Source organism: Vanacampus margaritifer, chromosome 20 (genome assembly GCF_051991255.1).
Source record: "Vanacampus margaritifer isolate UIUO_Vmar chromosome 20, RoL_Vmar_1.0, whole genome shotgun sequence".
NCBI lineage: Eukaryota > Metazoa > Chordata > Actinopteri > Syngnathiformes > Syngnathidae > Vanacampus > Vanacampus margaritifer.
Genome location: NC_135451.1, coordinates 15,168,385 through 15,180,217, shown reverse-complemented (window position 1 = coordinate 15,180,217; position 11,833 = coordinate 15,168,385). Strand labels below are relative to the sequence as shown.

General features: G+C 47.3%; 2 protein-coding genes across 6 annotated transcripts; one reads left to right on the top strand and one right to left on the bottom strand.

Moving 5' to 3' along the window:
- Positions 1-26: 26 nt before the first annotated feature.
- Positions 27-10,258, bottom strand: l3mbtl4 (L3MBTL histone methyl-lysine binding protein 4). Of its 5 annotated transcripts, XM_077554693.1 has the most exons (19): positions 9,861-10,258; positions 7,099-8,456; positions 6,801-6,885; positions 4,590-4,638; positions 4,423-4,508; positions 4,235-4,339; positions 3,842-3,977; positions 3,672-3,763; positions 2,953-3,095; positions 2,808-2,884; positions 2,663-2,748; positions 2,470-2,580; positions 2,249-2,363; positions 2,056-2,155; positions 1,865-1,969; positions 1,701-1,781; positions 1,517-1,581; positions 1,154-1,443; positions 27-1,080 (listed from the first exon to the last, which is right to left on the bottom strand). In XM_077554693.1, exons 4-19 carry the CDS (start codon positions 4,615-4,617, stop codon positions 589-591), a joined length of 2,112 nt encoding a protein of 703 aa, XP_077410819.1. In that variant the 5' UTR covers positions 4,618-4,638; positions 6,801-6,885; positions 7,099-8,456; positions 9,861-10,258; the 3' UTR covers positions 27-588. The 5 variants fall into 5 exon arrangements, with proteins under 5 accessions (XP_077410819.1, XP_077410821.1, XP_077410820.1 ...); XM_077554695.1 differs by lacking the exons at positions 6,801-6,885; positions 7,099-8,456; positions 9,861-10,258 and adding an exon at positions 6,202-6,284 and having other exon boundaries at positions 1,154-1,216; positions 1,298-1,443; XM_077554694.1 differs by lacking the exons at positions 6,801-6,885; positions 7,099-8,456.
- arhgap28 (Rho GTPase activating protein 28) lies at positions 6,821-11,794 on the top strand. Its single transcript, XM_077555046.1, has 13 exons — positions 6,821-6,953; positions 7,052-7,284; positions 7,355-7,466; positions 7,535-7,740; positions 8,193-8,349; positions 8,422-8,513; positions 8,604-8,681; positions 9,858-10,011; positions 10,092-10,174; positions 10,260-10,460; positions 10,533-10,646; positions 11,464-11,591; positions 11,674-11,794. The coding sequence occupies exons 1-13, from the start codon at positions 6,821-6,823 to the stop codon at positions 11,792-11,794; spliced, it is 1,812 nt and encodes a 603-aa protein (XP_077411172.1).
- Positions 11,795-11,833: the final 39 nt, after the last annotated feature.

Sequence of the window (11,833 nt, the reverse complement as noted above, 5' to 3'; positions counted from 1 at the left end):
TCAATCAGTGATTGGACGAACAGCTTTCAAGCAGGAAACTTTATTGAAGTATTTGTATAGTCATTGTTACCATGGAAACCTGAGGAAAATTTCTACAGCTGTTCAAACTGGCAAGCTAATACCGCGATTGTAACACTGAGGTCACAATGTAGGAACAGTTACAAGACCAAAGTAGTGTGTGAAACGCGGATTAGACAATGAAGTTGTTTTGAATGCGATTTTGGATGCGGCTAGCTCATTTTAAGGTGACTCGGGCTCCCTGAGTGGAGGCTTTCGGACAGAAATATAAATATAGATCTCGGTATACCAACAAAGTGTGTGGAAAATAGAAAGGTTACTCTTTAGCATAAAATACAGAGCAAAAATATAAATATCAACTCTATAACGACATCACAACACAGATGCTGAACATTCTCAAATGAAAAACAACTAACCAAGCAGCTGAGGTTAACGTGCTACGCTACAGGCTAGCATGTCCTAATCATCATTTTCAGCATTTAGCAAGCTAACACTAGCAAAACGCTAGGAGGGAATGTCTAATGGGACAGCAGTTAAAGTGCATATGAACAGAAGCTAGCAAGTGTCCATTTACTGGTCACCTGATTGGTTCTGATCATGTGACTGGCTCCCAGTTTCATCACATGACTGGTTCCTGTCCATGTCATGTGATCGGTTCTTGTTAACATCATCGTCTTCATGAATGTAACCTGATTGGTTCTTTTCCATGTCATCCGAGTGTTTTATGTCAATTTCATGTTTTGGATCCTCGTCTTCACAGCCTGATCGGTTCTTGTCCCCGTCATGGGATTGGTTCTCATTCTTCTCTTCGCTACCTGATTGGTTCTCGTCAACGTCATGTGCTTGGTTCTTGTCTTCATCGTGTGATGAATTCTCGTCCGAGTTGTGCGATTGTTTTGTGTTCATGTGATGCGGTTGAGCGGCTTCCTCGCGTGATTTGCATTCCTCGTGCCGAAACATCAAGATGGAGTTGTAAATCTTGAGGGCGGGACCCAGTTTGATGGACATGATCCGGATGATGTCTCGCTGAGTGAGGAGAAGGAAGGCCCTCCCGTCGATTTGCTGGACAGAGTCAGAGGCCAATCAGATCACAGCGATGCTGAACAAGAGCTGAGCTGCTGATTGGTCTTCTCACCTCATCGCCGAATTGTTTGGCCAAGTCCTCGCAACCGGGGAGGGACTCCACAAACGCACACACCTGAAAGTCACGCTCAGAGGTCTCACACACACACACGCAAATTGAGGAACGGAATTTCACAAGTTGAAATGTTGCCGGCACCTGCTGCACGCTCCAGTGGCGGACGGCGCTGGCGCGCACTCTGGTGACCCCGGGCAGCAGTTTGCGGTGCTGCTCCCAGCACAGCGACGGGTCGCAGGTGGGCGGGGCCGACATGGCGGACAGGAAGACGGACTGATGAAGGGCCTCTGGGACAAGGACACGCCCACAGTGGTCAGAAGACCGCTTTTGGTCACATGACGCGTTGCTGTAGTACAGTACCTGGAGCGCAGGCTTGAATTTTGCGCTCCTCTTCTTCCGCTTTCACTGGCAGAAATGTGGACTTCCTGTCGGCGGAGTTATGAGTCTTACAATGCAAGCACATAACAGTCCTACGGCAACCCCGAGGCGTTCTACTCCACCGAGCAGCCATGCCAATTTGATGTGCCGAAGCAACATGCCTGACCTGTCAGTCATTCTTCTTCTTTTCGCCACAGGAGGCAGCAGAGAGTCTCCGGACTCCGTCTTCACCTCATTGCTCCCCCTGCTGGACACATGCTATTAAAACTCCCTCAAGTTTTAAAATGTCAAAAATGTTGAAACGTGGCCAAGCAAGAAAATCTAAATTACCCTTGTGACGGGTGGCCTGGGCCATTTGTGGCAACTCCTCCGAGCCGATCAGGAAGCTGCAGCTCCTTACGCATATTCATATCCGAGTAGGGACATCCGAAGGCACTGACACACGAATGCAGCGTCAAATACGTGATGGCGGGCGGTCGTCTTGAGTCGCGAGTCCAGAAAAGGTGACAGCAGACGCCTACCTGTGGTGTCCGGTGTATTTTGGTCCTTTGATGTGTCCAACTCCTCGGCAGCCCGATGTGGGACACACACCCTGAGAATGGGAAGGCGAGCTGGACCAGTCTACAAACACACACGCACGCACGCACGCACACGCCGTTGACAAAGTAGAGCGGATGACTTGATTGTGTGCTGGCTGACGGCGGTCAGACTGACCCGGCGGCACCTCCAGCGGATGACCTGTGCGTTGACACCAGCCGACCGGATGGAGGTCGGCGAGGTCACTGTCACACCACACGTCGAAGTGATGAGACCAGCCGTCGTAGTGCACCTACACACACACACACACACACACACACGTGCATTTTTTAAAGAGCCTACGAACGGACGGGTCGTCGGTCACCAAGTCGGACGTTCGGCGGCCGTGGCGGCAGCACCTTGACTCTGTGGTCGTCTGTTTCTGTTACCGTGGCAACGCGAATAAGCACGGGATTCCTCTTATCGACCGCCTCCAATTTTTGGTCGATCTGAAAAGCGTGCGGAGCTCTCTGATTGGACACACAAGCGCACATCACTTTAAGCTGATTGGACGCTGATCATCAGTGATGTCATTTCCTCCCGTTTCCTTACCGGAGTGAAAGCTGACCTGGGAGCAGCTTCCAAAGCGCTCTCTCGCAGGTACTCCTCCCAGGTGAAGTTCTCGGGGTCGGGGTGACCTGAAGGTGGTATTGATTAGCGTCGATCGGTTGAGCCTTGGCTTTCGTGATCGGCATACCGTGCGGCGCAATCAAAGGTCGTCCGTGTTCTTCACACCAGCCGACAGGGTTGATCAAAGGACTGCTGCTCTCGCACCTTAGGCGTCGAGCAACCCCGTCAACAAACGGACCAATCAGAGTGCTCCCTCTCAACGAGGATCTCACCAGTAGTCGTACGAGTTGTCCCAGTTGTCAAAATGCACCAGGATGCGATCGTCCACGACGTCGGCCACCGACGCCACGCAAACCAGGCCCGGGTTCTTCTTGTCCACTGCCTCCAACTTCATGCCCACCTGGAAGCCGCACGACTGAGTGCACACCGACAGACAGGTGAGCAGACGGATCGGCAGGTGAGCAGACAGACATATAGACAGACAGACAGGTGAGCAGACAAAGATTGGTAGACAGGTGAGATGGACAGATGGACGGATAGCCAGGTGAGCAGACAGACAGATATAGGTGAGCAGACAGCCAGATGGACAGACAGACAGACAGACAGCTGGACGGACAGCCAGGTGAGCAGACAGCCAGAAACAGGTGAGCAGACAGACAGATGGACAGACAGACAGCCAGAAACAGGTGAGCAGACAAACAGACAGATACAGGTGAGCAGACGGACATAAAGACAGACAGACAGGTGAGCAGACAGAAAGATTGGTAGACAGGTGAGATGGACAGATGGACAGACAGCCAGGTGAGCAGACAGACAGATATAGGTGAGCAGACAGCCAGATGGACAGACAGACAGACAGCTGGACAGACAGACAGGTGAGCAGACAGCCAGAAACAGGTGAGCAGACAGACAGACAGATACAGGTGAGCAGACGGACATAAAGACAGACAGACAGGTGAGCAGGCAGACAGACAGAGTGTGGTATACTTACAGCCGTGCGACAGGCGAAGAGGGACTGGGGTGCGGCCTGAGCCCCCGTGGACTGTAGATACAGCGACCAATCAAAATCGCTCTCACTGCAACCTTGAGAGAGACCGTTTGGGAAAGGTCACGTGACTAGTCAGATGTTACCCATTTAAAGGGCGGAGCTTCAGCCTTCACCTTTAGGTGGGTGGAGTCTGCGTCGGTTGCGCCGACACCAGCCCGCCGGTCGGATGTCGTCCGAGTGGCTGTTGAGCCAAAAGTCGTAGCACTCCGAGTAGCCGTCAAAGTGCACGCGCAGACGACAGCCAGTCGCCTGTCGGCATGAGCACAACACACGCACACACATTTAAAACAGGGCTCATCCTCCATTTTTAATGCATCTCGGGGAGCCATTTTGCCACATCACAGTGGCAGGCGGGCTCAGCTTGCAAATGTCACATGACCAACCGCAGAAAACAGGTGAGCCATGATTGGCCGTTACCCGTGCCATGACAACACTTCCTTAAAACAACACACTGGCCTCATCTTATTTGTCAGCACATTGTGTGAGTGCACGTGCGTGCGTGTTACCTCGGCAACAGTCATCACGCAGAACATATTCGGATGCAGCGGGTCGATTCCTTCCAGCTTCATCCCAACTTTAAAAGCACTTTTCTTTGTGGGAAATCCCTGAGACTGACATGATGATAGACGGCTGTCACCCTTTTGTGTTTGTTCGTGTGCGTGTGTGTGTGCGTGTGTATGTGTATGTGCGTTACTTCTGTAAAGAGCGCCAGAGGAGCAGCTTCAGCATTCTGCTGGTTCAGATAGTGTTGCCACGACCACAAACGTCTCCTCCCACCCACTAGAAAAAAAAAACACACACACACACACACTCACGTGAAACTTTTACATCGATTCAAACGTATGCACGCGTGTTACTTGCCTGGAGCGCTGCTAGGTTTGTTCTTCATCTTCTTTGGTGCACACACACACTGCAAAGACACACGCGCCATACGCGTTTTAAATTCAAATGTGACACAAGCAAAACCAATCGCGCGTTGAAGTGAATTTCAAATGTGAAACATTTTGAAAATAAGTATTCATCAAATGGAATCAACGTTGAGGCCGGTCTTTCAGCTCAATTATTCTATCCTGGCTACAAGGCAAACGAAACGAAAGAGGAAATTTAAATCAATTTCCTTTCAAAATAAAGTCATTTTCGTTTCAGAGAAGTTGGAGCATGTGACCATGCTGGTCAAATGCACCTGCGCTTCAGGGAGAGTTAGTTGCATCTGAAATAAACTTCCCTAATGAGGCATCAATAATTAATATGTTTAACGCTAACGAGTTGTGACAGGATACATTCTTTTTAGAATTGCAACAGAAGCGACCATTCGTTATTATCATTATTATCATCATCATTATTATCTTATTAAATGATATGAAAAGTACAATTTGTCGTCCCAAAATCCAACAAGCCTCAAACGATTACGCGGACTTGATCGCCAAACATTCGGTCTTTATTGCGAAGGTCTGAACGGTACCGCCGGCTGCGTCGTCGCTACCTTGCCAAAGTCAGCTCGCCTCATTTGAGGAACCAAACCACAAAAGTGGCACCTGGCCATCCGCACCCGAAGCTCCCGAGACCTGCAAGAGGGGAGCCGCGGGGGTGGACGGCGACAAGGCCGATTTACGGGAGACAAAAGATACTTACCGTTGCCGTAGATCCGCCACCGACCGACCGACCGGACCGACCAACAGTCGCTTCACACAAACAACACGGAAACGCTGCGCGAGCTGATGACTGCGCATGCTCAGTGCGGTCAGCTTGACGGGCTGTCCCATCCGAGAAAGAAAATAAATAACTTTTTCATTTAAGTACGTCAAGTAACGTGCTTTTCTTGTATTAAAAAATGCTTTTTGAATAAATCAATGTGTATCAAATTAATTCATAAACTTATCTTAATTAATTTAACGCAAAAACTTGTGGGTATTTTGACAAATGGAAGAGTACCAAAAATACATGGCTAAATGCTATGCTATGCTATGCTTCATAGCGTCAAGCTGTGTTGGGAATATTTTACTCATCGACTATTAACTAATCATTAGATAGGGATTTTTATAGATGACCCCAAAAAAATAATCTCTGCATAAGTGATCAGGGAATGAGTGAATGATTTGGAATCATTATTCACCTATTCATCAACCCCACATTACTATCAAGGGAATTTTGATATAGTGATGAATGGATAGGTCTGGGCAATAGAAACTTAATAACTTAATGGTGATTCCATTGCAGAAAAACGATGAATGTGCCAAACGGTGCGGCGTGCGTTCAACATGCAGTGATGAATGGGCATGAGGCTATGATGGTAGTTTTGAGTTCTGATAGTTGAATAAATGCAAAGTTTTCAAATCACTAAATAATCCTTTTTAGTAATCATGATTCATTTTTTCTCCCTCGACATTATCACCTAGCCCCGGTGAACTCTAGCTGACTCATGAGTCAAATGAAAAATACTTTTGGAAAATGGTAGGACACTGAAGGTACTAACGATATTGATGACGATTGCATGTGTGCTCCAAGCTCCTCCCACTCGCATCCTTGCACCCTTCCCCGCCTCCTCTCTGCTCCTGTCCGACGTCAACACACATGGAGGTGAGTTGCTTGCTTATTTTCAATTCACATCACTATTAGCGCCGTCGCATACCGCATACCATAGCGCGATCAACGATGTCATTTATGAAGAAGAGCCTTGAAGGAAGTTTGAACAATGATTAGCGTTATGACAATAGTTCTTGTAAATGAAGGATTACTAATCTACAATCAAAGAAATGCATGTCAAATACTCGCAAATGAAATCTCTTGATGTTTTTGTGCTAAATACAAACATATAATGCTGCGTAAAAAAATATAACAAGGTCTCATTCCAGTCTGAGGACCAAAGTGAAAACGCTTCCATCTGATTGGCTGACAACATCCATTTCCTCTTAATGGACTACAGACACATACGCACACACACACTCCAGGATCAATACACCGGATGAGTCTTACTTCCTTTGAATCCTCGCGCATCTTCTCGATTTCCCAAAGACGAATACCCATACAGAACTTTAGAAAGCACCACACGAAACGGCTGTACGCTAAACTTGCCTCTGGTGGCCTTCAGGACGATGTCATCGTCATCAACTGATCAGACATTGGCCGCTGACCCCCAGCGCAGCGCCATGGAAACGTACTGGCGAGAGGTGGAGAGCATGGAGGAGAAGGAGGAGGAAGAGGAGGAGGAGAGGAAGAGTATGGACGGTAAGAGTGGTTTGCATATCCGCCTCACACTGCTGACGTTCGGGTTCCAATCCAGAAATATGTCAACATGTTGACTTTTTTTTTGGGGGGGGATGCAGAGCTAGAGCTAGAGGAGGCGTGGCTAACAGAGGCGGGGCTATCTTACCTACTGGTGGGTTCGTCATCCGAGGAGGCTCTGCCCCCTGTCCAGGCTCCGCCCCCTGCCCAGGCGCTCTTGGCCACGCTGACGCGCCAACAAACGCACACGGTCAAGACGCGTCTACACAACTACAAACACACGCTCAAGAACACACACCGACAACCCGTCATGCACGTTAAAGACATCTTTGCTGTGAGTCTCGCGCGTACGCACTCGCATACAAACTCACCCGGTGGTGTTAGCGTTTGTTTTCTGTTCTCAGGCTGACCTTGAGTCAGTCGTAAGCTCCGCCCCTCAGAGTCCCAGCAGCCAATCGTCGGCAAATTGCTACGACAAAAACACCACCAAAACCATACGAAGACACACCAAGTCAGGTACCCGTCTCGCTTGCACTTCCTGTCTCGCTGCCTCGCTCCCTGATTGGAGGATGATCTTTTCTCAGCGCACCCTGGCCTTTCCGCGTTCTGTTACGACGTCAAGCCTTCGTCCCCGCCCGCCTCCTCCGCAAAGACGGCCACCGCGCAAGCCGAATGGTCCAGGCCGGCCGATTGGTTGGTGCGTGACTGTCCGTACTCGGACGGAGTGGCGGAGCATAAAAGGGGCGGGACTTGTTGGGACTGCTTGCTCGACCACGGCGGAGATGTGTCGGTGAGCGTGACCTCTGACCTCACCCAAGCTCAATGCGTATATGATCATACGAGTGCGACTGTGTGTGTGTGTTTAACAATTTTGGATTAGTTGTCATTAATTATTGAACAATTTTAGAGTCGATTATTCTATTGATTATTCCATCGATTAATCGAATAATCAGATAACATTTTATTTTGCATTAAAGTGTATCACAAATGTTTTCCCCCGATTATTTACTTCTTTATTAACCAATCATTTTTGTTTGTTATTAAGTGATTTAAAAAAACAACTAAACAATGAAGAAAGGCGAAAAGAGTTGATTTTAAGATAAACAATACTTTGAAGATTACTAAATAGTTTAATAGTTGATTAATTTGATGACCAATTAATCTTGACCCATCTATATGAGATGAGAGAACTTGCGTCCCTGACGATGTTTCATGTATGTGCGTGTGTGCGTGTGTGTGTAGTATGCGTGTCCATGTCAGGACGTGACCCGTACAGACGACCTGTCGTCGGGCGACGTGAAGCGACTGGGCTTCATCTGTCACATCGAGCTCTCCACCTTTCTGCTGGCTTTGGGCGTTCAAAGCAAACGAACGAGGCCGGCGCGCAACAGGAGTGGCGGTGCGCTTGGTTGGTGAAGCCGGGGTCAAAGGTCGAATGTCTTTTAAATCAGTGCTCTGGTCTCTCCGTCAGACGGCGCCACCTTTGGCGTTCCTCTCAACACACTGCTGGAAAACGACAGGAAGAAATGCCCTGGGCTCAAAGTTCCAGTCATCTTTCACAAGGTCCACGGTCTTCTTTATTAGCTGCTAACATGTTAGCGTCTTGCTTAAGTTTGTGAGGAAACACAAGCATCGTTGTGTGCGTGCGTGTAGTTGTTGTGTGTGTTACAGCAGAGTGGCCTGCAGACTGAAGGCATTCTCAGAGTATCAGGATCAGTTGCTCAACTCAAGGTAATACATATGCACACGCACACACTCAGTCAATGGTGTTTTTGTCATAAGGCCCCACCCTCCCCCTCGCCCAAAAAAGCGTTGCTTGAAATGGTTTTCAATTGATGCATAGATTGGTTTTCAAATGGGGTATTTCCGCCCCCTTGTGGAGACTATCAAGATGATGCACCGTGCAGTTGATGTTAAATCAACGTGAAAGTGAAACCAAAGTTATTGAAAACTAAAGAAATAACTGAAACAAAAATTCAAAATACAATTTCACTAACGGAATTAAAATATATATATATTTTTTTTAAACAACAGCTAACCAAACTATATTTTACGTTAGCAAGACAAACTAAAACTAACTATAATTAATTACTGTCTAGCAAAAATGTATTTCATTTTAGTCTTTGGCAATTAATGTATTGCATGAGGCGTTGGGGTTGATTTTAAATGCTTTTATATTATCCGTAACAAGAGCGTTCGAAAAATAGAAAATAAAAAATTAAATTAAATTTAAAAAAGACATTTGACAGCGTGTCGCTGATAGGTGACGTCATCAAATAGCAGCCAATTAAAAAAGTACCTCTGATGACGTCTATTCTAGGCGACGATTTCGAGTGTTATTATTTATAACTCAGACCAAAACGCAAAGCTTGAAGTCTGTTCATTTTTTAGTTGATATGTGAAAGAACAGTATACAATATATAAAAATAATACACTGAAAAACTGAAAGTTTTATACTTCTCAACTAGAATTTAAGCAACAAATCCACGTACTTACGTCACGCTACAAACAAAATTACAACACATCGTCTCTGCAAACACACGCACAATCATATGATGATGGCGAGTGTCATGGCCAACATGGAAATACACCTTTTGCAGAGAACAAATCAACGTTTTGATCTACAAAGACTATTGGGAAGACGAACTTTTACATCAACCAATAACTTGATAATCCACACAACTCGATATGTGACGAATTACCATTTTTGATTATCTGCGCCCTATTGCATTCTGGGAACTTCGCGAATTTAATAAACTTCGGCTTCATCCCGTCAGCCCTTTTTCTTTTCGGGCATATTTTTTGGTGAAAAGTGAATGTTGTAAATTGTCTCTATGATTGTCAGAAATGAAAAATTAACAAATAAAAACAAACATAACAAACATCTGAACGTGTGTGTGTGTGCAGTACCTGCGCAGAGAGTTAGACAGGTGTCCGGAGGGGTTTGATTGGTCAATAGTGCGACATGTGGACGCTGCTGGTCTGTTGAAGCTTTTCATCCGAGAGTTGCCCACTCCTCTTCTGACGCACGCGCACCTGCCCACCTACCGCGCTGTGCTGGGTATGCACAAACACTCACGCGCACACACACACTCTCACGTGTTCACACCCACTTGGCATAACTTGTGCGCGTGCCGGCAGGTGTGTCTGGGTCGGTGCACCAAGTTCAGGCGCTGCAGTTGTTGTCGTTGTTGCTTCCCGAGGCCCACAGAGAAACTCTGCGAGTGAGTGACAGTCGCAGCTGGTAAGCTCCGCCTCTCAGGCCGTCACCATGGTTACGAATTGAGCCCCGGTCCTCTGTGCCTCTAGGCTCTGCTGGCCTTCCTCCGCCAGGTGGTCTCGCATCAGGAACTCAACAGGATGTCTCTCTGGAACGTGTCCACGGTCATGGCACCCAACCTGTTCGCCCCCCATCGCCGTGGCAACAAGCAGCGGGACGACCTGGAGGAGGCGGTGGGCGGGGCTCACTTGGTGCGGCTCATGATCACGCACCAGGACCTGCTGTGGACGGTGAGTCCACACATGAGCGCCTCACCATCGTCTAGCTGATGCCCCCCCCTCCCCTCTCATTTCCTGCGACAGGTCCCCAACTTCCTGTTGTCTCAGCTGAGACAGATGAACCAAGCGTCCAATCATAAGATGGGCCTGTCCCGCCCCGGACGTCTACTCAGGACCAGAAATGACAAAAACAAGCAGGTAAGAAGCTCAGTTATTTCTATGGCCGTTTAACTCACAATCCCCACTGATGAGGAAGTTCTCAGCTCAAAAAGAATTACGGACTCACGCTAAGGCTCCATGGCCTTTCGCTGAAGATGCCTTGTGGGAACCGATTGTAATAAATACCTGAAAATGTAATGACGCCTGACAAAAAAAAAAAAAAAGCACTTTGAACTTGATCATAAATGGAAAATAAATCCCAATAATAGAATTTCACCAATACAATAAAAAAATATTGTAACACTTTATTAGATTATTGGTAATTTATTATATATTATATAATTTATCGGGAATATTCTCCCAGAAGTCTTTGCAGCACGGCAGTTCTGATCAAGTGGGCGGAGCTTACTTTGGTGAACCCTCTGCAGAGTTGGTTTAACACTACATAACTCCTACACCGACCTCCATTTATATCAGTGTTAAAAATACACTTTAGGGGTTAAAATCAACTCTAAAAAATTTAACACCAAAATTTGAACACTCAAATTTCTGCTGTAATTGTATAAAAGACCAAATGCAGAACTTAGGACTGAAAATTATTACGTTTTTTTTTTTGGGGGGGGGGGGGGGGAGACCCACCTAAAAATGTAATTAATCCCCAACAATATGATAAGGTATTAAATATATTACAATATTAGTCAGGATTTTTATTACATTTGGTTTTATTACATTTTGATCGAGCCAACTGGACATTTTATCACATTTTCAGGAAATTATTACATAGACGCCAGACAAGATGTCAAAACAGGAAGTGACATCTCACCCGCCGCCAAAATGTCTTCCATGTGTCGTCAAGGTGACGGAGTTGTGCGAAGGCATCATTAAGGTTCACGCCCCCCTACACGCCAAGGTTTCCATGGCGATACAGCTCGACAGGCAGATGACAGCCAAAGACGTCACCGCCCACTTCAAGTGCGACAACAGGTACCAAAACGCCGCATCCTCGGATAGCGTCTGTTGTCGGTTGGAGCGACACGGAAAACAAAGTCATGTGATCTCTGTCCAGCGGCGTGCAGCGTCTCTTCGAAGTCGGGGGCAACATCGGCGAGCGCCGTCTCCACCCGGACTGCCTTCTGCTGGACGTTTACCGGGTGAACCCCGGTTGCGACTGGCTGGTCAAACCCTGACGATGATGTCATCGATGACGTGGCAACCAACAGAAGCGA

Bases quoted from the DNA above. Each gene is read 5' to 3' on its own strand.
- l3mbtl4 (XM_077554691.1), bottom strand. From the start codon at position 6,249: ATGCGAGTGGGAGGAGCTTGGAGCACACATGCAATCGTCATCAATATC. The intron at 4,340-4,422 runs GTAACGCACATA...TCATCATGTCAG, and splicing joins CTCTGGCGCTCTTTACAGAA to TCTCAGGGATTTCCCACAAA. The intron at 2,885-2,952 runs GTGAGATCCTCG...TCGACGCCTAAG, and splicing joins GACAACTCGTACGACTACTG to GTGCGAGAGCAGCAGTCCTT.
- arhgap28 (XM_077555046.1), top strand. From the start codon at position 6,821: ATGTCATCGTCATCAACTGATCAGACATTGGCCGCTGACCCCCAGCGC. The intron at 10,461-10,532 runs GTGAGTCCACAC...TTCCTGCGACAG, and splicing joins ACCAGGACCTGCTGTGGACG to GTCCCCAACTTCCTGTTGTC. The intron at 10,647-11,463 runs GTAAGAAGCTCA...TGTGTCGTCAAG, and splicing joins GAAATGACAAAAACAAGCAG to GTGACGGAGTTGTGCGAAGG.